Genomic DNA, 22,415 nt, shown 5'->3' on the forward strand with positions numbered 1-22,415 from the left:
GTTACAATGGTACAGCATAAAAAGGGCTCTGGTAGTTAAAGCAAACAGAGAGGAGACAATTAATCTGGCTGTGATAACAACCTGTCATGTGGATACTGTGGGATGAGGGTAGGGCTGGGTCAGCAGGAGGACTAGGATAAGGTATTTGCACAATGTACATACGGGAGGGCCAGGTTTCCCATCACTTCCAGGACTTCCTGGAATCCCGGGCAAGCCCTGCAAATTGAAGGAAATAAAAGAGTGTTATACTTCAGTTTAAGACATACATTATCAAGTTTCAATTCATAAATATAAATGTATAAAAACTACTTGCTTGTTATCATCCTCTTTATTAAAGATCAAAAGTCTTCCCATTTCCCTCATGCCATGAACGGGGAAAATTGGAGAAAGCAAACAAATCCTGTCATTATGGCTTTATTGTTTTTTCTGAGACTTGTATATAAACAGGACACCAGACATTAATCAACTAGCACAAAAATTTTCTTTCATTATGTGGGAAGAAAACTATATTAAAAAAAATAAATATAAAATTATATAAAAATATATATTAAAAAATAAAAGGAGCTAAACAATTATGACTACACACCTCTACCTGAAAGCAACACAATGTGCAACACTCTTTCATTAACTTGCTTAAAGTTCTAAGTATTATTTTTGTTGTATTTTAAATGGTTCATTTTCATTGCCAATAAAATCTTGTTTAGCTCCCAGAGGCCTGCAGTTGGGCTTTTGAATGTCAACAAATTTGTTGTTAGGAGTTGTTAATTCTTAGTACAGCTCCCAGAATGTTGTTCCATGTACACTTAGATGTTGTCACATTCTGTCAGTATTACACAATGAGCCATCTCTGAAATCTTACTGATATGTACTCTAAAAAACCTGACCAGCAGCTCATTTGCTTTAATTACAAATAAGCCAAAAATATAATACTTATGTATATAGAATTACTTAAATTAATGTCTAAATTAATTATTTAAACATTTAATTCTATTTACATAATAATTAAAATATAAACAAATTTAAATAAAACCCCTAAATACCTAATGTTAGAATTTGCTGAAATGTAAAAAGCTAATGCAGAAGCTCATCCAATGCTAACTCATATTAAGGACATTTCTCTTGGCAGGGCCTGGCATGCTCTGGGAGCCTCCCCAAAGCCTCCTGACTCCATTGTGGCAGTGTCCTGGGAGTGCTCTGTGCCTCTCCATGGTTGTCCCACCATGAATGGATGCTACTGCTGCCTAAAGGAGCTCACAGGAAGGATTTCTCGTAGGACTCCTCTATTGTATCAGCTCAGATGAGTAATCTCTAACAGAGTTTATCCCATTTTCTTGGGGATGTCCTGTCTTACTCTCATTCCAGGAAGACCTGGGCCTCCGTCTTGTCCACGCTCTCCTGCCGGTCCGCTGGGGCCAGGGGGACCTGGGCTGCCACGCTCTCCTGCAGGACCCTGGAGAGAGATGTGGAGATTCACAGCAAGGGAATCAGCATCACCTCGAATCTGAAATTGTCCATCCATATTCACATGGATTCTCCAAAAGTTTGGAGGACTTTTCTGGAGGAAGATTTATACCTTTTCACCTGGAAGTCCATTGCTACCGGGTAAGCCACGGAAGCCAGGGGAGCCCTGCCAGATAAAAGAACAAACTATGCATCATAGGCAGTATGACACAGGGAATAGCAACTGGGTTTCCTTCAAAACTATTCACCATTAGACTTATCATTATGAAAATAAATCGCAAAAAAAATAAATATTAGAGGCATTTCACTACTGTAGTAAGGACTGCAGAGCATTTTGTCTTTGATTGCAGTGATCCTGTTGAAATTATAGTGTCCTCCTTTATTTATGAGTTTTCTAAAATACTATAAAAAAACAAAAATCACATTCAATATTGAGAAATTATTTTCCTCTAATTCAATACTGAGAAGAGCTCTGCTGTATTGTTTTAATACTTATATTTACTACTGTCTTTATAAAAGAAATTTGAATTATAAATTTCATTTTGCAGCCCCCTTTATATGTTTAGTATGATTAATTAGTTCATTATGCATCTTTGGTTTCCTCATAGCTTCAGCAAATATTGCAATCAATTATTAAGTTAGGACTTACAAATAGATCAGCACAATTTCCTTCATTTCTGATGGGAACAGAAATCCAAAATTTGTAATGATGTTGCTATTTATTTTGTTCAATAAAAGAATTAATGGATTCCACTCTGAGAATTATTAAATTTTTTGAAAATTATTTAATATGCTAGCCAAAAAACCCATTTGCAGCTGAAATATTATAACATAGAAGACATCTTGACAATTTTGCTGTTACTGATATTGAAGATGTATTAACAAGAGATGTTGACATAAAGACATATCTTGAATACAGAAGAATTTGCATTAATTTCACTTCCCAGAGCAGAAATTCTTTTGTTTATTTTTGTTAACTGAGAAGTAATTTTGAAATTTTGATTATTTGTTCCCCTTGTAGCTCTCATAGTTTACACAGTTTTGCTTCTCAGCAAAAATCTTTTGGTAAAACTTCCAGATATATAAGACCACTGCTGCTCCTATATCAAAAACGGAAATAAATGAATTTATTTCCAACTCAGGTAGATCCAAGAGCTGCAATTCAGAGGAGAAGCTAGATAAGAATTCTCCCCAGTTTTGTAACCCAGTTCCTTATCTGGAATTTGCTGAGAAGATATATGGAGCCAAATTTCTCCTGGAAGTGTTTTGAACTGCGGAATTTTCTGTCTCTGTGTTAGCTCAAAAGGTTGTGTACCACAGCTCACCCTTTCTCCAGGGGTACCAGGTACTCCATTCTGCCCGGGTTCACCATTTGCACCTCTTTTCCCTTCCTCACCAGGAGGCCCAGGAGCACCTGGGGTACCATTTTCACCCTGGCAACAACAGAAACCAAGCCCATCAGTGGATTAGAAGTCTCCAAAAGAACCAAACAGATTTCATATGGGGAATGATTCAGGGTTCAGACTTCCTTGAAAGAAGTCTCTGGACACATTCTGAAATCACTTACACGTTCACCTTTTGGTCCTGGCTCTCCTTTTGCTCCATCCTTACCAGGGTCTCCCTAAAAGATAGAAAATCCCATTTAAATTATGGGCTGCTACTGGGTATCATTCTAGAGCTACTCTACATACTGAAATACTAGGAAGCAGACCTGATATTTCAAATTATTGACTCCTTTTTTTTAATTTAACATTCTTCAAAGGAATCAGCATGCACTGGCTGAACCTGTAAGTGGAAGTCACGGGACTCCTTAAAAATTCAGTAAAGGAAAGAAGTGATACAATCTTAAACACCATTGAGTAAAATTTTATGTCTGCTCCTGAGCTATTTCAGACATCATTGAGTCATTTACTTAAAGTTTCTGAATATTTTCTCTGACAAAGAGCTACATGTGATGCAAGGCTGTAAGAAAAGGGCTTGCTGGGGTAAGTGACAGTGTAAAACCATAAAACCTATGGGGTTTACTGGGCTGTGTACTCAGCCCTTGGGAATTAAAATAGGTGAAAATAGGATTGTAAAACAACAGATTTTGTCTGATGTAGCCAATTTAAACAAGCGGTATCTGAATGGGTAGATAATTTAGGAAAGCAATTAGGTGTTATTAACATATTGATGTATAATCTTTACATATAACAACACCTATATGTATGAAACAAAATATGTTATATCTTTATAAAAATAATTGCCTATTTTCATTATAAAATAATTTATTAGACCATTTCAAGTGAATAGGAGAAGATCAATGGGTTTTTTTAAATGGTTTTAGGCTTACTTCCACCACAGTTGTTTGTACAAGCAGTGTAAATACCATTAGTAACTCACCGGACTGCCTTTCGCCCCAGGATTTCCACTTGCACCTGGAGGACCTGGAAGACCACGGCCTCCTGGCAGCCCAGGAGCACCAGGAATACCAGATGGTCCCTGGAGAGAGAGAAAACAGACAGAGATAAAGAGAGAATGGCATTGATGGACTCCACTCAGTCCAAACCGTGACCCTCACCAACACAGCGCAGCAACGGCAGTGATGTGAAAAGTACTCACCATTTCACCCTTGTTGCCAGGGCTTCCAGCTCTTCCAGGAGGGCCCTGCAAAAATAAATATCTGAATAACCAACACTGCTACCCCAGGACCAGAACAAAGGACTCTTAGGGATCTGTGAAGAGGATCTCTCAGGCATCAAGTCTTGTTGATGTACCTGAGGCCCAGGTGGCCCAGCATGACCCTGAGGACCAGGTTCTCCTCTCTCTCCAGGACTACCACTAACACCAGCAGGACCAGGAGGACCAGCTTCACCCTATGGAAAAAAACAGTAAAAGGAGAAACTGAAGGCATTTTAGTCATCTCCAGGGCAATCAGCATTAAACTAATGGTTTCTACCACTTAGTGGTATTTTGTTGTGGGCATTCATGAAGATGATGAGGATCAGGTTTGTCTCATGCTGCATATGGCAGCACGTCTGTTCTAGGCTTGCAAACAGTGTAATAGCGGCCAGGAAAAGGAGAGCTCATAAAATAATGATGTAGAGTGACATAATGTGTGTAACTAGAGAAAGGACCAAATCCCATGCAGTTATGTGTCTTTAGCTGAGTACCTTAAAACCTGGAGAACCTGGAAATCCTGCGGTTCCAGGGGGACCTGGGGGACCCTGAAAAGTGGAAGAAGTACTATTAATGCAAAAAGTAAAAGCCATATGGAATTAATCTTAAGTTTAAAAAGAGAGTCTGATTATGGGATTTTTTTCTGAGTAAGGAAACACCTGGAAAATAGCAAATATAAATCATGCTGTAAAAGATGAAATTTGGCTAGTCCTAAAATATCACACCTACATCTTAGTTACCCTGACTTTTACATGTTTAGCTGAATTTCTGAGCTTTAAATTTAAAACCATGAAATCTATCATTAAGGAGATTAAGTTATAAAAAAACTTCTAAATTTTGTTCTAATTATAAAAAAAGAAGGAGAAAAGAAAGCCAATATAGCTGTTACACGCAAGTGGATGTGCTCAGGTTTCTAGGCAGATGGGAAAGAAAAGGGGTTGCCAGCTCCAGACAGCTAAACAATTTATTTCATAAGATCATTCAAAATTTGATCTTCATGAGGTGTAGCAATTCTATCCATCTATATGTTCTCTGAGAATAATTTGGGTTTGAATTTTTGCATTTCCTGATTTACAGTGTTAAAGCTCTCCTGTTGCACTGTGTCCTTTAAGTATATTAACCAACACAGTTATGAAATGAAATAAAATGCTCATTCTTGAACAAGTGCATCCCAATTTCAGGTTTGCTGGCACTGCAGAACATCAGCTAGAAGTAATCAGACTAAAGCAATACAAATACTGAAAGTCACAGTTGTCTTACAGGTGGGCCTGCTGCTCCTGGAGATCCGTCTTTGCCGTGGGCACCCTAGAGAAAGAAGAGAAGTGTTGGGTAAAGAGCACAACCCTGTACACAGAACCCACTTCCTTTCATGCCCATGACTCAGAGACCATATTTTTGTGTCTGTACTTTCCTACTTAGTTGACTAAGACCCAAGGATTCCTTAAAGAGGAAATTCCAAAGTAATAATTAATTAAATATTTTGTGAAGGAATATCCAACACTTTATGTGACTTGTGCTGAGATAGGAAGATATAAAAACACATTTTTATTAAATTTCTTAAGGAAACAACAGCTACAAAGCATTGTCTGTGTGAATAAGTAAGATCTTCCTCTCTGCTTCTCTTTGCCAAACCTGAGCTTATGCTGAAACACTGAACTCTTCCTCAATGTGTAATCATTTTAAAAAGTGAAAAAGGAAATAAGATGGTGAACATGTTGTGGGTTAGAAGTGTTGCATTTTTAGTTGGGGACTGAAAAGTTTTCATGTGAGATTTTTACTGATGTTATAGTTTTTTCTCCTTTGCATTACAACTGCTTTAAGGAAGTAGGGAATTCTCAATTTATTGAATCCAACTATGGGCTGCCTCTGGATGAGAACAACGTCTGCAATTACTTACAGGGCCACCAGGATTCCCAGGTCTTCCTCTTTCTCCAGCTGGACCTCTTGGTCCCTAGAAATCATGTCAAAAGGGATCTGTTAAATGGCTTCTAAAATAAAATGGCTGAGCAAAGAGACATTGCTCTTATTTGTGTAACTCACTATTGTCCACTGCATGTGGTGAAGTAATTACAGTTAAAGGAATGAGGAACAACTCAGCTAACATTCAAACACTCCAGGATGCACATATTTACCGGTTGGCCTGGTGCTCCATTTACTCCAGGAAGACCAGTTTCACCCTGTTACAGAGAGAAAACAAAATGAACTTTGGTGAGAACATTTTTTGGTTTAAAGTGGAAGACACACAGAGAAAGCCCAATTTGTTATCACTTCCTATGGGGTGCTGGGTGTCCTCAGCATGAACTGAGTTCTCAGAAGTTTAAACAAGTGTCAAATTAAAAATTAAACAGGAAATAAAAATAAGAAAGATGCTGTTTTTAAAATGCTATGCAAGGAAGTCAGATGACTGAGACATGTCCTTTCATTTTGGGGTCTCATATTTGTTATGGCTGGAAAATTGGGACATGATGTGGCTCAGAATGTCTAACTCCTTTGGAATGCTTCATATTCTTTTCATGGAGATATTAAATGGGTTTCTTTAATGCTTACTGTATTTTAATAATTGTTTAAGATGCAAAGCACAGCTATAGAACAAATAATCAGGGTCATTACTCTACCTAGAAAGATGACACTCTAAATTTTTACCTTTGGACCAGGAGCACCACTGTCACCTTTGGCACCATCTTTTCCATCAAAACCCTGTGGTAAAGTAAAACCATATCTGTGAATTGTATTCCTCCTGCATTCTGAAAAACTTGGTTCCTTTTGGCAAAATATTAACCCCCCCAAAGGGGCTTATTTTCAATATTGAGTGCTGTCAGCTGTTGGAAACTTTTTTGGCATTAAGGATGGAGCTCTACAACTGATGTAACCAGAATAAACTTGAATCTTTGTAATGGAAGTTCAGATTACATTGTGCAGAAATTAACTTTACTTCTATGATTCAGCCTTGGAAACGATGACTGAAAGATCACAACTGTGCAACACCATAATTCAAGGAGAGTAACAGACCCAGCTATGATCAATATACTCAATACTTACTCGCTGGCCTTTCATCCCAGGCATCCCAGGCATTCCAGGGTGTCCCTTGTGACCCTAAACACATAAATATAGAAAGATTAGTAAACCATGTACTTATTATATTAAGGGCACAAGCCAATGTTCACTGTGTGTCTTGTTCACTTGACTAACTTGATATGGGAAAACAAAACCTATGATTAGAAGACCATTATTATTGGGAGATTTTTCCATACCGGTAATCCAGGGATTCCACGGTCTCCATTCCTGCCTGGTCTTCCTGGTTCTCCCTGTTGAAAGAAAATAATTTTATTTTTAGTGTTTTGTTATTACTTGGCTTACTGGCAAAGCACCAGTTGTGGTAGAACAAGGTGAGCTGGAATAAGCAGGTGAAATTTCCACCAAAGATAGTGGTGCTTTTGCAAATCCTCTCAGGGTGACAGTTCACTCTGCCACTGCCTTCTGGAAAACAACTGCCAGAATTTATAAACTCAGCTTCTAACAAGGTTCTAGGTAATTTCTAAGTTACTTCAAGACAACCTTTAGCAAGAGATGATCCCAGAAAACTTATTTTTCTAAGTAAAACACTCAGAATGGAGAGAAGCTGTAGATGTTTGTGCCTTGCCTTGTACCCCACCTGTCCAGGACTCACAGCTGTGACACAGACAATGGTGTCAATGGCTGTAAGTCCCATAATCAGATCTAAAGGGAGCAGAAAGCTAACACTACTGTCTGATTTTCTTTATAACTGATTTATGTTGCACCAAATAAATAGTAGGATTCATGCTTATGTTGGTTGGGTTTTTTTAAATATCAAATTGCCTGCTAAAATTGGACTTTTTATGGAATAGACAGTTAGACCTAATGTAAGCCAAATTTACTTTGCTAAAGTCATGTCAAATGAAGAAATCAGGAGATGTTAAAAATTCTCAAATGCAATAGTATCAATGTGGTCTGTTGTCTTACAACTTAATGAACTTTTTTTCTTCCTATTTATTAATAACTGGATGAATAATAGTGAACTTACATCTTTTCCTGGTGGACCAACTGGGCCTATCATTCCAACAGGGCCTGGAGGTCCCTGTAGAAAAGTAATTAATATTAACTACAATAATAACAAATATTAAGTCTTTTTCAAACTAAGAATGCATCATAAATACTTGTACATTTGACATGCATCATAATAAACAACTAGGATAAACTGCAAATTTTCCATCCACTGCATCAGTGACAGAGATTCATGCTTTTAAGATCATGTCTTTAACATACTCAGTGATATTGAATGATACATACGGGAGGGCCAGGTTGTCCTGGTTCTCCAGGGGAGCCCTGGTATCCAGCAGAGCCCTGGAATGCAGCAAAAAACTCAGTTAAGATGTGAACAAGTACATGCACCATTTCATAGTGGTGCTATATTTTATAATCTCATAATTGTAAGGAAAATTGTAGTCAGATCAGTTAACAAATGACCAAAGGTGAAATTACCAGAACCAGGTAGAAAATGTCTCTATGAAAACAGAATTAAACTGCTCCTCTAAAAGGAGATGGATGCTGAAAAACTCAGACCCTTGGTATGTTCACTGAATGTGCATCCCACTTTCCTTTACCTCCTGTTAAAATTTTGTATGGATAGACATTTGGGAATGTCATTGATGTCAGGCAATGGTATGTCTTCAAATAATGTTAGCTGACACCCCATGGGCTTGCAGAGATCTCAAGGAGTACACAATGTTTTAAGCCAGCACAGTGTATTGATCTCAGCTCTTGAGTTTTGGTGATGCTACAGCTCAAGATGACATTTATGCATAAAATTCTTCATAGTATCCAGATTTATCTGTTGAAAAGGTACTTAATATTTATGACAGAGAAAAGGAGGAGCTCATAAAAGAATACAAGATGATTACAAGAAGATTACTGTTACTTACAGGGGGACCTGCATGACCAGGTGGGCCAGGGGGGCCACTGGGGCCAGGGGGTCCTGGAAAGCCACTCTATAGAGTAGATTAAAAAAAAAAAAAAGTAGTTACATTAATGTAATACAGCTATAAAGCTTAATAGAGTTGCAATAGTCATCAATAACTGTGAAATAAATTTTACATAATTAGTTCAGAGAAAAATCCTTGGTGACCTGCACTTGGTGCAGTAAAAAGGAAGCAGCAGTACATTGACACAGTGCTGAAGAAATACATTGTCTATTTGTCCCTTCAGAAAAAGCTTCACTGGGTTTCTCTTTGCAGGCTTGGCTAACCTAGTCCCAAGGTATTTTCAGAGCTGCAGCTTTTCATTTTTCTGTCACTATTGCCCTTCTCTAGATCCCAGAGGGATGCTCAGAACTCTGATTTTTAGCTGCCTGAAGGGGAAGAATAGAAAGCAGAACTGAATTTGTTAGACAGAATAAACAAGTGTCAGTTTCTCTGCCATGTAACTGAGCTTAATTAGCCCAACACTAGAGATTCCCAATGACCTAGAGATACACTGAATTAAGGCCATACTTTTGTTGTCAGTAAGACAAACATTTTCACCTGTGAAATCTTTTCTGAACTTTAACAGTGCTAAGCCATAAGAAAGAAATGGGGTCTAGACTAACCAAAACCTCAACATTTCTACTTGTTGTAGCAACAACCACACAAGCATTTGGTACTGCAAGACTGAAAACAATTGAAAGTTAGCACAGTGGTTTGCTGCAGCTGTAGGGGCTTCTTTAAAAAAAAGCTTTTGTTAAATTAAACTCTTCAGATGTTTCCTATAGCCAAAAGAATCACATATATGGATGGTATGAGGATCACTGTGTGCTGCAGTAGTGGCAGAATATTCCATAGTTGATGTTGCACATAATGTGTTTCATGGGAAATTGTCATATTGTGGCAGAAAAGGTCATGTATTACAATTTTATGAACCTAATTTTTATAATAGAGGATTATCAGTATTGCTGTAATATAGTGGCATATGTAGGACAGTACACCACTATACTACAAAAATAAGTAATATTAATTCACAGTTGCCTTTTGTCTAAAAAAGTGAGCCATTTTAATATTTGCTGTTTTCTAGGACGAGAAGTGCAGCAAGAGGCAGAGCTGTGAGTTTGGAAAATGGGGTTGCCTCTGATATGTGAATACAATGAGCAGTCCCTGTTAATTTTTAGAACTGATTTGGTATAAGGTACCTATAGATCCAACCAGAATTAAAGCCATCAACTCATCAGTAGCAATCAATCAATTAGACATATGGCTATAAACAAATGAGATATCATTTTTTTCAAGTTACATAAGTTTTTTTCAAGTTGAGGAGATAAACTGACAGTTAGGGGTGTGCTTGCTGCTAGAATCTCCAGACTTTGAACAGATGAACATCCTCCAGTTAGAGAATGTGCACTGGTGGAAAGAGACAAAGACAATATGTGGAGGTTACAAGGGCAAGTGAAGAGAAACTGTGATGTAAAGCACAAAATCAGTCTATAAGTGCTGTAAAGCCATGGGAATGCAGCAATGGAGAGAAGTGTGACTGAGGAAATAGCAGGCATGGTAACCACACATGGCCAATGTTGGTACCATATTTTATTGTTTTGTTAATACTGCAAATTATTTTGGATATTTATTCATTAGGAGTATTTATATTGAAAATTGATAAATTTATAAAATAATAAAGAAATTAGTCTATGTAATGCAAATTATAAATGTTATTTAGCTCTAGTGATTTCAGCCACATCTGCCTGTAACTGCTGGTACTTACTTTGAGGTCACATATGCTATGATGCAATATAAAAGCCCTTATGACCTGAAAATATACAGACAACCCTGAAGATGTTTTAGGGTGCTCAATAATGTATTTTGGTGGGGTTTTTTAACCTCAGTCCAGGAGTCAGAGCAGAAGAAATCATTAACCACTTCCAGGGAAAAAGCCAAAATAGAGGGTAGTTAACCATAGTTGTTAACTGAAGGTGTCTCAGTTTCTGCCTGGTTCAGCACATCCCATATTAAGACATCATGTAGCAGAATGGAGATGGTATGACAGCTGTAGGAGAAAACTGTGAGGAGTGAATACAGATAAATGAATAAAGAAGGAGAAAAATGGATAATTGAAGAAGACAAATGCATGTATGATCGTATCAGCAAATGAAGGAGGCAGAAATAAACAGATTAAAATAAAGGTGAGAAAATGATGACTATATTTCAGGAAAAAGAGCTGTTGTAATTAGCAAACCTTATTTCACAAGATGATCCTTCCTTCCTTCCTCCCTCCCAACTGCCTTGATAAGCTACAACATGTGATACCCAAACCATAGTATGCAGAATTGGGTTGAAAAGAATGATTATGCTTAATGAAGCACAGCCAATTTCCAGTAGCAGCAATTCACCACACCCTCTCTGTAGCAGATTGTCTGAATCAACAACACTTCGTGTTGAATGTCTCTAAATCCCAGGGCCTAAAAGGAGAATCATGAGGTGCAACATTCAGATTTATATTACACATGAAGCACAGCTCAAGTATAACTCTTTGAGGCAGTCCATGCTTTTTCTCACATAAAAATCTGAAAATCTTGGACCAGGTCTAGCAGGCAGATACAGCATCCTTAGCACACAGTCTGAGTAGCTGTGGGTAAAAAAATGGTAATGGTAATTATAAAAAGAAAAAGTGAAAACATTTTGAGTTTTGGCATGAATAAAGTTTATAAGAAGGGTTTATTCACTTATTATCAGGCAAGTTTGAATTGTGAAAAAATTAGCAAGTATGGAATATCATAGTAAAGGCAAATGATACTGAGTGGGTGAAGGACAAAGGCAGTGGGAGAGGTAAACATTATTGAAAGGAAGGGAAGAAATTAGTGGAAAAATATCAAGCACATGAGGAATGCACAAGAGACTGGGAAAAATGTTTAAGTAGTGTAAGAAAGTGAATCACAGACAGAGATCAGGAAAAGGAAGGTAAAAAACTGAAGAAAGGAAGTGAAAAATAAAAAATCTAGATGATCTATAGCTACTTTCTAGAATAGTATTGCTGAACAAACTGGTGCCTTACATCACATTCAACTTGCAGGCAATAATTAAATGAAAATTTAGATTAAAATCAGGATACATACACATCCAAGGTATAATCTACGAGTGGAAAATTTGTTCTTTAAAAAGAAGAAAGGACAGAAAAAAAGCTTTATCATCTTACAATGGCTTGTGGGTACCCGAGACCAGCTCCACCTGCCTTCACATCATAGGAGTCATACTGTGGGGAAAAACTCTGCAAAAGGAATAGAGAAAAAAAGAAAAAGAAAAAAAAAAAAAAAGGAAAAGAAAAGAAAAAAATGTGATTGCTACAAACCAAGTAATTATTTTCTTACAATGGTATGGCAAATGCATAGAACTAACTAACTCATTTGTATCTGCTGAGTAGTACTAGCTTGACATGTAGCTGCCATTTACATAAGAGAAGCTCAGCCAATGTCTTCTTTCTGAGCTCATGGTGACATTAGCTTCCAAGGCTGGGCACATCCATTTTTCTTCTTGACAGCTGGGCCTCAGCTGAACCATAATATTATCTTTCTCTCTCCTTTTACTTTGGTTTGACTCATTCTTAGCTTCTTTCCCCATTTTCTTTGTCTCTTTTCTGTTGGACTTAATTGTCACACAAGAAAGTTGATGAAATCTTTTCTGTTGCATTAAAGAACACAATTGTTTATTATTCTTATAATTTTCCCAATTTTTTGAGCCTAATGGATGACTCATTTCACATGAGCAGACAGTCAAATGATGTGGCATTATTGCAGTGATGCATTATTGGCCCACAGGTGGTTGAGCAGGAAGGGTTGAACACATGCAGTGCTCTGCCTGCTCTCCCAAACCATTGTGGATCCAGCTCCTGCACTGACCAGGTGCAAGACTCCTGTGCTCCTGATACCAGCCCTCCTGTCAGGATCCAATAGCACATCTTTGATACAGTGTTGGAATGGAGACTAATTCAGCCTGTTTTCTGTGTTTGCCTCTCCAAACCTCACTGGTCCTCACTGGGACTGGTTAACTGATCCAGAGCTCAGTCCTGCAGAGGCAATCCCTCTCAGAATTAAATAGAAACAAGACATCTTTACTCAGTTTCTGGCTTACCTAGGAGTGGGAAGCATATATGGAAGTTATAATCAGTGGCCTGTATTCAAAAGTAGCAATTGTTTTAACATAAAATTCTTATCAGCTTTGTGCTAAAGAAGTCCCATCTAGTAAATCTGTGCTTGGTGGCCTGCAGGGATGACAATGTCATCTCGTAACAAACCACTGCCTGGGGCTCAGTGCTAATAAAATTTAGCTACAATCAGCTCTCTTCCTGTCTGTGCCCAGCACTTCTGAAATGACTTCAGCATCCAGTGAGCCAGAAATGAAGAGGCACCTTGACAAATAGATACTTGCATGGCCCTTCCCTGCGAGCAGAGGAACAGTGCTTCAGTCTAGCCTCATTGGAATGTTCTGTTATTAAACATGAACTGATGGAATATAGGAAAGTAGGAGATTTCCCTAATCATTAAACTTAGGAGGAAATCCTCTATCACACTCTTTCTGATCAGATTATTTCTGAGTTACCTAAATCCTTCAGCAGATCTGGCCCCAAAAGTTTTAAAATTAAGGTAAGGCAGAGATTTAATTGCACTCCAGACATTTTATGGACAAACCCCCAAAACAACAGCAAAACCCCACCTACCATCCAGCTCTGTTTTCCAAAGGCACAAATGGGATGGATGCCACTGAAAGCAAAGCACTGGGAAGGTGCAAGGGACAGCTGCCTGCAGCATTGCTTTGCATGGCTCTGAGCAGCAAGGTAGAAGCTGAACATAACAATGACTTACACCTCCACTTATACTGGGACACGACTGGCAGATTCCAGGGGGCCCAGGAGCTCCAGGGCTCCCTGGCTGTCCTGGTGGGCCAGGGGGACCATTTCTGCCTGGAATTCCAGGAGAACCCTGCAAAGACACAAACAGAGCAGATATAGATGCTGTCACTTGCCTCCAGCTGCGAGGACATTTAGGGACAAAGCTCTCCATTCTTAACAGTCTGTGTGACTGTGGTGGAAAACGTCTCCTAAACAAAGTCATAACCAAACATTCAGGGAAGACAGACAAAATTCACATGTGGAAACACTTGGTTGCTGAAAACTTTTACATCTGATATCTAATCAAACACATCAGAAATATTTAGCAGTTCAGTTCCTGAATCTGAAATTATTACTGTTAGTGGAGTCTTAAAGATATTTTTCCTCCTTCTGTAAAGAAATAAAACATAACAAGTGTGATACAGTTGGACTAAACTGTGTTCTTGCAGTTTAAATTTTTGAGAGTGTTGTTGAAGCTAAAAGTTCTACTTCAAAATAACTATATGGTACAGTCCTGCTGCAGACAATTCAGACATCAATGAAAGCAGGATATCTTGGCAGCTTGAATGGGATATATAGCACTAGAGGAAGGGGGTCTTGATTTTGTTAGTTTCCTTGGGGGGGAAAAAAAAGCTGCACTTACAGGGTCTCCTTTGGGGCCTCGGCTGACTACTCCAGGAGTCTACAAAAAAAAAAAAAAAAAGAAAGGTAATTAAATTTAAAAAAGAGAATCAAAATAAAACACAAAAAATGCACACATAAACAAGAATTAAATGCTTAAACATTTGAATATAGTTTTTTCACATGTTCCATTAATGCTTATTCAGTATACTTAAAAGCAGTAGGATTTTTGGTCAGTCAATCTACCCTTGCTTGGATCATCCATAGAATTACACCTTCCCTGGAGGAAAAAACATGGCACTAATACAGTCAGTACAGCTTTGCTATTGAGTGCAATGGGGACAGAAGTCCAGTGTGGAACGCTATGACACTTTTCTTGTATCCTTCTCACTCCAGCATGTGAAGTCTGATGAGGTAATTTTAAATTCTCAGATCTACTGCTCCAATTTATATATTTTTCAATTAGTAATTCAGTTACATGTTGCTACCTGGATGCTCAATTTTTGTGTTCAGCTGCTACCAGTAGCCAAGAATATTCAGCTGAAATGATCTTGGATCTTTCAACATGGCATTTCCTTACACACCACCCAAGGTCATCAGAACAGCTTCCAATGGCCTGAGCAAACTCCTACATCAAAGAGAGAAGCTGGGGGAATATGTCACATGTTCTTCATTAACAGGAGCTCCAGAACTGAGGAGTCTCTAAACCCAAGAGGAGGTGCACTTAAATCTCTGGCATGCCTGTCTATACCACTCATTTCCACCTCTCAACATATTCAGTGAAATAGCTCAGGGGATCCTGGAAGCAGTGGAGTACTGCTAGTGAGGTGCAAATAAGGTGACATATCTGTGTGTGGCATTCCATGTGTAAACAGATGTGTTGTAGGGCTGCAGAAACACATCTTCTATCTCTTCCTCACATCTCTTTTGCTCTCTTATTTTCTAGGTAAGGATCTTCAATGTCTCTGTGGCAACCTAGGTGTTTTAACAGAAGCTCATGGATCTTTAACACTGGTGAAATGTTCAGATAGGCTGAAAGCTCAGTACAACGGGCTCACTCACTGAAACACTTAGGCAGGGGCCTTGGCATGTACTAACATTCTTGATTTTCCTGAGGCTAAGTTGCTGCAACTGGTTTATATAATGTTGGTGTCTATAAAAAGATGGAGATTAATTATGTATATACAGTATAATCACCTTTACTTTACAGGGCATTAAGTCAGCAATAAGCCTGCAAAAGGAAATTCACTCTGTGATGATGTAGAATTGAGTTAATAAGAAATACAGACTCAGAGATGCTAGGAAACTCCTCTAATTTTCTTTGAATCTGTGTTGGCATTATTTTCATGGATATAGACTGAGTGTGAAGTAAAAAGTAAGGTGTTTACATTATTCCTATGCTTTTCCATACAATGAAAAATGTAACAGCTAGTTGCTTCCCTCTCTCCATTTCTACTATTTTGATGCCTGTTCTCTACATAAAACTGAGCTGGAAGACTTAATATTGTCAGCTGCATTGTCCATCCTAAGTATTTGCCTAAATTCAGAAAGTGGCACTGAAAAGAAAAGCATTTAAGAACATCTAAGCCAAAGTGAACTGAGGTTGTCATGCATCCAGAAGGCAGCAACACTGAAGAAAGAGCAGTGAGAATAAACTTACTCTTGGAGGTGGCGTTGTTGTTTGTGGACAAACTGGACAGCACTCTCCAAAAGGAATCTCTGGGTTGGGGCAGTCCAGCTCCTGATCATCACAGATGATGTCATCGCAGAGAACAGATCCCGAGTCGCACACGCAGATTTGGCATGGCTCTGGTTTCCAAACATCCCTGTCAGCATAAACCTGCCCAAGATGGGTACATCCTGCGACTGGAAAGAGACAAAATTGTGTTGGATGTTATTTCAAATGTGTTTTCCAAATTACAAATGAGTAACGTGAAAACTGTTGGATAGTTTGTGTAGTTTTCTGGTTCATGTGTGCGAAGTAAAAGGCTAAATGCTGCTCTTCAGGCACTGGGGGGATCTGTTATATTAATTGCAGAGTCTGCTCTGGATCTATAAACAGACATCAGTGGAAACCTCCTGGAGCTGAGCCAAAGCTAATTAAATCTCTGATAATCTTCCATCCTGAGTAATTTTAGTGTCAGACTGAGTTACTGTCTAATTAGCAATCAAATTCTCTGCTGCAGCTAAAGAGTAAAGGTGACAAAGCTCTCCAGCAAGAGTGCCACTGGCCCCATGTGCCAGCACGAGCACTTGCACATGGATGTGGAATAAGCCATCTGTCCAGCATCAGCTCCTGTCTCCATCATCTTGCAGCATAGCTGCCACCAAGGGGCTTCAAAGAGTTTTTTGAAAGCCAGTGTATGTGACAGATCTGAAAGAACATTCACGTTAATTGCCCAAGTGGTTTGCAATTATTGTATCAGCTGGCCTGCTTAAATGTTACAAGTGTCTTTTTTTCAGAAAAAACATTGCTCATCTGTAATATTCATGTAATGTTCTTAAATGCCCTGGCTTTGTGAATTCCTTCCAACAGATGTTTTGCTGATCAAACTTGTTATAGACTATGAATATGAAAAGGCTGACAAAAACTGCCTTGACACATTAAATTTGGGGTTGGTATTTTCTTAGAAAAACATGATCAAAAAAGCCAGGGCATTTAAGAACGCAATATAAAATAACACTTAAGAGCATCTAATTTGAGTTTTACAAGCTCAATTTAAGTTCTGTTGATGTTATTAGAAGTCTTAGATTGCAAACATAAGTATCAGTGAATGTCATGAATAATATAATTAGATTTTCTTTCATAGATAATTAAAAATAATTCAGTTTATAAAAACAACATTCTGGAGAAAGAGCTATTTTTGTGCCTATGTCATTATTAAACTTAAATACAGGGGTAATTTACCTACTATACACCACCCTTCAAAAAGAAAAACAAAATGACAAAAGACGTAATCCAAATCTCTGACATTAAAATTGCCACTGGCTCCAGGCAGAAATTTCTGAATATCATCAAATTGTAATGGCCACAATTATCTAGTATGAGACTCAACCCAAATTTATTGCAGTTCCTTCTATGGATTATGCAGTCTCCTTGTTTTTGTCCCTGCATTTTTAATCTCTCTTTTTAATCTTTCCACCACTGCATCAGCACCCTGGTCTCTTTAGTTCCTTTTTCTTCCTGTCTGTATTTGTGGGTGGGTGTTCCCATTCCACACCAGAGCTCTTTGGCAATGTGCACACTTAGATGTGTTTCCTCTCTTCTCATGCTTCCTCTGCATTTCACCTTTCCCATAACATGTAACTTCCCTTTCCATCTTCAGCAAATCCTCTTTTATTTTGTACCTGAGCAGTTCCCCTCTATTGCCATGTGCTCAGCTGAGCTTAGTTTGCCTCTGCTCCCTTCCCACTTTCTCATTCAGCTGGTTTTTCTTGGTTGTATTAACCTGACGTTTTCCTCTATTTCACCCATGAAATTCATTACCTCCCATGAGCTCTGGAAGGGCAATGGGGAATTCAGTCATGGTTCCCTGAGGGGAGAGCTGGAGTGCACATCTTGGGGCACAGCACTCCATGGGACAGGAGGGTTTCTTTTCCCAGTTTCAATCCTGCTACATGCTGTCCATATCCATGCACACCATCTTAAGTTATTTTTGTACTTTAATTTTAAAAGAAGCAAACAAGAAAATGTTGATTTGTTAAGGCTGGCACTCCTTATGGCTAAGAGTTTTGACCACTATCTTGATTAGAGCAACAAAGCTTCAAAAACACTTTCCAGACATTTTCAAGCCAATATCTTTTTCTTTGTCTGATATCAAGCTGGAATCTAGTATTTTACCTTTCTTTGACAACAAAAAAATCTTAAAATTGAAAACCTTCCAATGGCATATGAAAACTCACTCTCCTCAGACGTTCTCTATCACTTAGAAGCTCAGATTTTCCTTTTCTGGCCCTTTTGGGCCTCTCTAGAACCTTCATATTCTGCACAAGAGAGATGGATAAGAACTGCTCATTTCCAGGACAGCCTCTTCCCCATACCCACATGTCACAGGGTTATGGCATCAGAGGATGCTGCTTCAAAGGACACTACCTAACAATGTGTGCCTTTGCAGAGGGTCTAGACATCCTTCCTTAATCTGCCAAGCTAGAACTAGTTTCTAAAACCGTTGCTTGGCTTCCCAGTTCTCACCCCACAGAACCATACCTATGGATCCCAGGTAAACAAGCTGATTCTCTGCTCATTTAGGTGCTGACTGTCTCTGCAAGGGAGAATTTTCCTCCTTTTCACAAACCAGGATCTCTCTCTGTGGGCACTCAGGGAAAAAACAGGCTGCCCAGTTTTGACAAGGCTAGTGACAAATGTTTCCTGACAAACAAGAAGGCTGAAACGTAGAAGTGAGGGATTATGAATGAAATCTTTATAGCCTCTGTAGTGACTCAGGAGAAATACCAAACCTTAGAGTGGCTCATTTCACATGTGAAGCCCTCGAAAGCTGTGTGCTGTGGGAGGCAGAACCTCAGCAGAGCTGCTGGGGAGGTTAGAGCTTGTAATCCATCCTGAAGGAATGGTTGGATGCACCCTGGAGAGCATGGATGGGCACAGATCCACATCACCCAGAGCAGTGAACTGCTCAGCTGTCACTCTGCTTGAGCACCTACCAGCTCCACAGGTTAAAATGCTCTTTTCATTTGTAAACATAATAAGGAAGGGGAGAAATTGCTTCTTTCTAGGGCAAGTCGTAATTGTTAAATAAAAATACCATTGTATGGACCTAAAAGAATTTAATATTGTTACTATTTGCACTTGGAATATGAATTGCATACACATATAAAGAGATGCATAGCATACCCACTTTTCTGTACCCAAAAGATGTGTTTGATTAGTTGTAATATTCTGACTTTCAGCTTCCAGTATCACTTTTTTAGCCTTTCAAAACCACATATTTTTTTAACTGTGTGTTTAACACAACAAGGTCCTTATTTACTAGGAAATTCATATCCAAGGATTTGAACCTTCATATGCCAATTTTTTCATCGTTCCTCTTTTTCACTGATTTGTTTTGTTGTCTGGTTATTTTCAGAGATGTGATCTCACTGCCTTACAGCAAAGAGGACAGCTCCAACGAGGACAGAAAAAGGCCATCTTTCCCCTGTTTTTGCACTGCTAGTTAGAAAATATTCTGTTTTCAAGACAGAAGCAGAGTCTTTCCTCAGTGCCCATTTTTTCATGCTGCGAATACTCAACTGCCATATAATATTCAACAATATCAATAAAAAATGTGGAAATTCAAAATATGTCAGACTGATAATTTTACATTAATAAGGAATTAAAGGAGATTTCTCTGCATTTTTCCAAGCTTGTCATTCAGTTATGCTACAGTAGATGGCATCATTTAACAGGAAGACAACAAAAATTTGAAGACACATGGATATATTGACTTTCATATTTGCTTCTAACTTTCTGGACATTGTTAAATGAATTAAGAAATAAGCTAGGAGAGCAGCAATGAAAACTGCTGTGGCCTTTGGCAGAAAGAAAGTACTAAATAGATTTCCAAAGGAAACTTACATCTGGGAAGACTTAGGGTGTTAAAGACACCCCGTCTGTGCTCAGATGTAGATCTGTATGTCAGCATGTTATGACATAATGTATTTTGCATTGCTCATAAAGATTAACTATTAGCTCCAAAATCCTTTGGAAAGCTGATTTGCGCTAAAGCACTGGCAAGTAACATATAGGAATAATGAGGTTATAAAAAAGCTGACTTGTCTGCTTCTAGACTTGTGCTATAACATACTTGCCTTAGCCAGCTTTTCTTATTGATTCCTAAACATACCCATTAGCCTGAGATTTAAGAAATATTAGAACCAAACAGTATTTGTCTATAGCAATGCACAATCTTATTCTTCCTCCCAAAGCCCTATATGATGGCTATATAGCACTTCACTTCTGTGAAGTGGCCCTTACTGCAATGCTTTGTTGGAAGCCACGTCAATCTCTTCCACTGCACTGTTAAAAAAGTTTAATACTCGAAAGCCTGAATTAATTTGAAATTATACTGTTTACTGAGCACCCATATTGTTATAGGTTTTGCTGTGTGTAGTGCTTCCCTTGGTCAGCCTAAATAGTGAATAAAAAAAGGCAAGACAATAATTGTTTTATGCTGGTTTTGAATTATTTCCCATTCTAGGAAGACTGGAAGCTGTCCATAAGCAGACCACTAGTGAAAGCTGAAAGGAAAATCACAATTTAGTTCCAAAGGACCTGGAAGTGGGGCACATAGAAGAGCCCAAATGTGTGCAAGGGAAAACAGAGGTGGCCAGGGTCATATGGCCTGAAAGATGACAGATGTCATATGAGACATAATCCCAATCCCAGTGAAGTGAAGAGGATCTGTTATCACATGAGAATCTGACCTGCTCTGTAGTTGATTTTGGCTTTGCATTTGTGCAAGCACCATGATTGTGACTTAACCACAATTTTATGGCAAAAGGAAAAAATTTCCTAATAGTATCCTCAAAAACCACAGGCTTTTCCACTTTGGACAAAGCCAATGTCCAGCTATTGCATTAGTAGCAGACTCACATATCCCATTTACAGAGATGTGACTAAAGGGTTAGAAATGAAAAAAACATCTTGAACTTGTCTGGTTCTGCTTCAGAGAGGGCAATAGTCCACACAGGGGTGACTCACGATCCTCCAGCAGCTGCCTGATGATGGCCTGGGAAGCAGAACGGAGGAGCTTTGGTCTGTGAGAATCTGATCACAAACACGATGAGTCAAACAAACAACTTCTGTTGTATCTAAAGTGGATCTGGTAAAGGCTAAAGCACTGAGATGAAGAAGGCCTTGCCTCTGACAGAATCCAAAGCCTGATGAAGTTAAGAATTTGTTTTACTTTTTTAAATGTAAAAAATCTGTGTATCCTCACCCTGACCTGGTTTTGGTCATTTGCTTTACAGGATGAGTACTTCAAAAATTGTTTTACATTTCTTATGTAGTAAATACATCTGTTGACTGCATATCCCAGCGCTGTCAGATACATTGTTTAAGCAAAGGATGAAGTAGAAGGGAGCTGTGCTATTTTCAATAGGAACGCTATCATTCTCCCCTACCAGAGTAGGTGGAGGAATCCACCCCAGCATGTGCAGCAATGCTGCTTTCCATTTCCTGAGCAGAAAAGAATGCCACAGAGTCTACCTCGAGGCAAATGGTTTGGCCTCCCTGTCTGGTATTATGATGATGTTTATAAGAAACCCAAACACACTCGTTCCATCCCATCATTAGTAATGGAAACAAGTGGACTCTCATAATGAATGAATTGGCTGGAGGAGCAGGGATGGCCTGGTTTGTTGGCATGTTGGGTCAGTGCTGAGTACACAGAAGGGCTCAAATCCTGTCTGGGTCACAGGAGTCAGGAAAAGAAGTGGGGAAAAAGGAAAAGAAATGGTTTAACACGTTGGGTTTTTTCCAACTGCAAGGCCTTCAAACATCCACTCAGCTGGAATTGTCTTAAACAGCTAATTAATTGAATCCATTTCACACAGTGCAGAAGGGCCAGTTTAGGTATCCATACCTATTAGGATATTTTCAGGTTTAATGGTACTGATGTAATATTTTGTAAAGCTTGTCCACATGTTATTGGAGACTGTGAAGAACCAGAGTGGGTCTACCTTAAAAATCCTTTTGTGCTCTGTGAACTGTAGAAGGAAGAACTGCTATCAGGTGGAATGGAAAAGGAGCATGAATGAATAGTTCACAGATTTCCAAAGTTTCACACCAGAAAGGACAGCTGTCCTGTGCTTTCAGA

At 38.7% G+C, this 22,415-nt stretch overlaps 1 protein-coding gene across 1 annotated transcript in view; it reads right to left on the reverse strand.

Moving 5' to 3' along the window:
- Nucleotides 1-22,415, reverse strand: part of COL3A1 (collagen type III alpha 1 chain) — a 48,997-nt gene that overhangs the window by 14,754 nt on the left and 11,828 nt on the right. Inside the window, exons 2-23 of the mRNA XM_058839831.1 lie at nucleotides 16,262-16,467; nucleotides 14,624-14,662; nucleotides 13,955-14,071; nucleotides 12,292-12,363; nucleotides 9,060-9,125; nucleotides 8,428-8,481; nucleotides 8,162-8,215; nucleotides 7,371-7,424; nucleotides 7,159-7,212; nucleotides 6,763-6,816; nucleotides 6,252-6,296; nucleotides 6,017-6,070; nucleotides 5,380-5,424; nucleotides 4,614-4,667; nucleotides 4,218-4,316; nucleotides 4,063-4,107; nucleotides 3,844-3,942; nucleotides 3,029-3,082; nucleotides 2,787-2,894; nucleotides 1,574-1,627; nucleotides 1,352-1,450; nucleotides 163-216 (exon numbers count right to left, since the gene is read on the reverse strand). Coding sequence (XP_058695814.1) covers nucleotides 163-216; nucleotides 1,352-1,450; nucleotides 1,574-1,627; nucleotides 2,787-2,894; nucleotides 3,029-3,082; nucleotides 3,844-3,942; nucleotides 4,063-4,107; nucleotides 4,218-4,316; nucleotides 4,614-4,667; nucleotides 5,380-5,424; nucleotides 6,017-6,070; nucleotides 6,252-6,296; nucleotides 6,763-6,816; nucleotides 7,159-7,212; nucleotides 7,371-7,424; nucleotides 8,162-8,215; nucleotides 8,428-8,481; nucleotides 9,060-9,125; nucleotides 12,292-12,363; nucleotides 13,955-14,071; nucleotides 14,624-14,662; nucleotides 16,262-16,467 — 1,580 coding nt within the window. The remainder of the gene's footprint in view (nucleotides 1-162; nucleotides 217-1,351; nucleotides 1,451-1,573; nucleotides 1,628-2,786; nucleotides 2,895-3,028; nucleotides 3,083-3,843; nucleotides 3,943-4,062; nucleotides 4,108-4,217; nucleotides 4,317-4,613; nucleotides 4,668-5,379; nucleotides 5,425-6,016; nucleotides 6,071-6,251; nucleotides 6,297-6,762; nucleotides 6,817-7,158; nucleotides 7,213-7,370; nucleotides 7,425-8,161; nucleotides 8,216-8,427; nucleotides 8,482-9,059; nucleotides 9,126-12,291; nucleotides 12,364-13,954; nucleotides 14,072-14,623; nucleotides 14,663-16,261; nucleotides 16,468-22,415) is intronic.

Source organism: Poecile atricapillus, chromosome 5 (assembly GCF_030490865.1).
Source record: "Poecile atricapillus isolate bPoeAtr1 chromosome 5, bPoeAtr1.hap1, whole genome shotgun sequence".
Classification (NCBI taxonomy): domain Eukaryota; kingdom Metazoa; phylum Chordata; class Aves; order Passeriformes; family Paridae; genus Poecile; species Poecile atricapillus.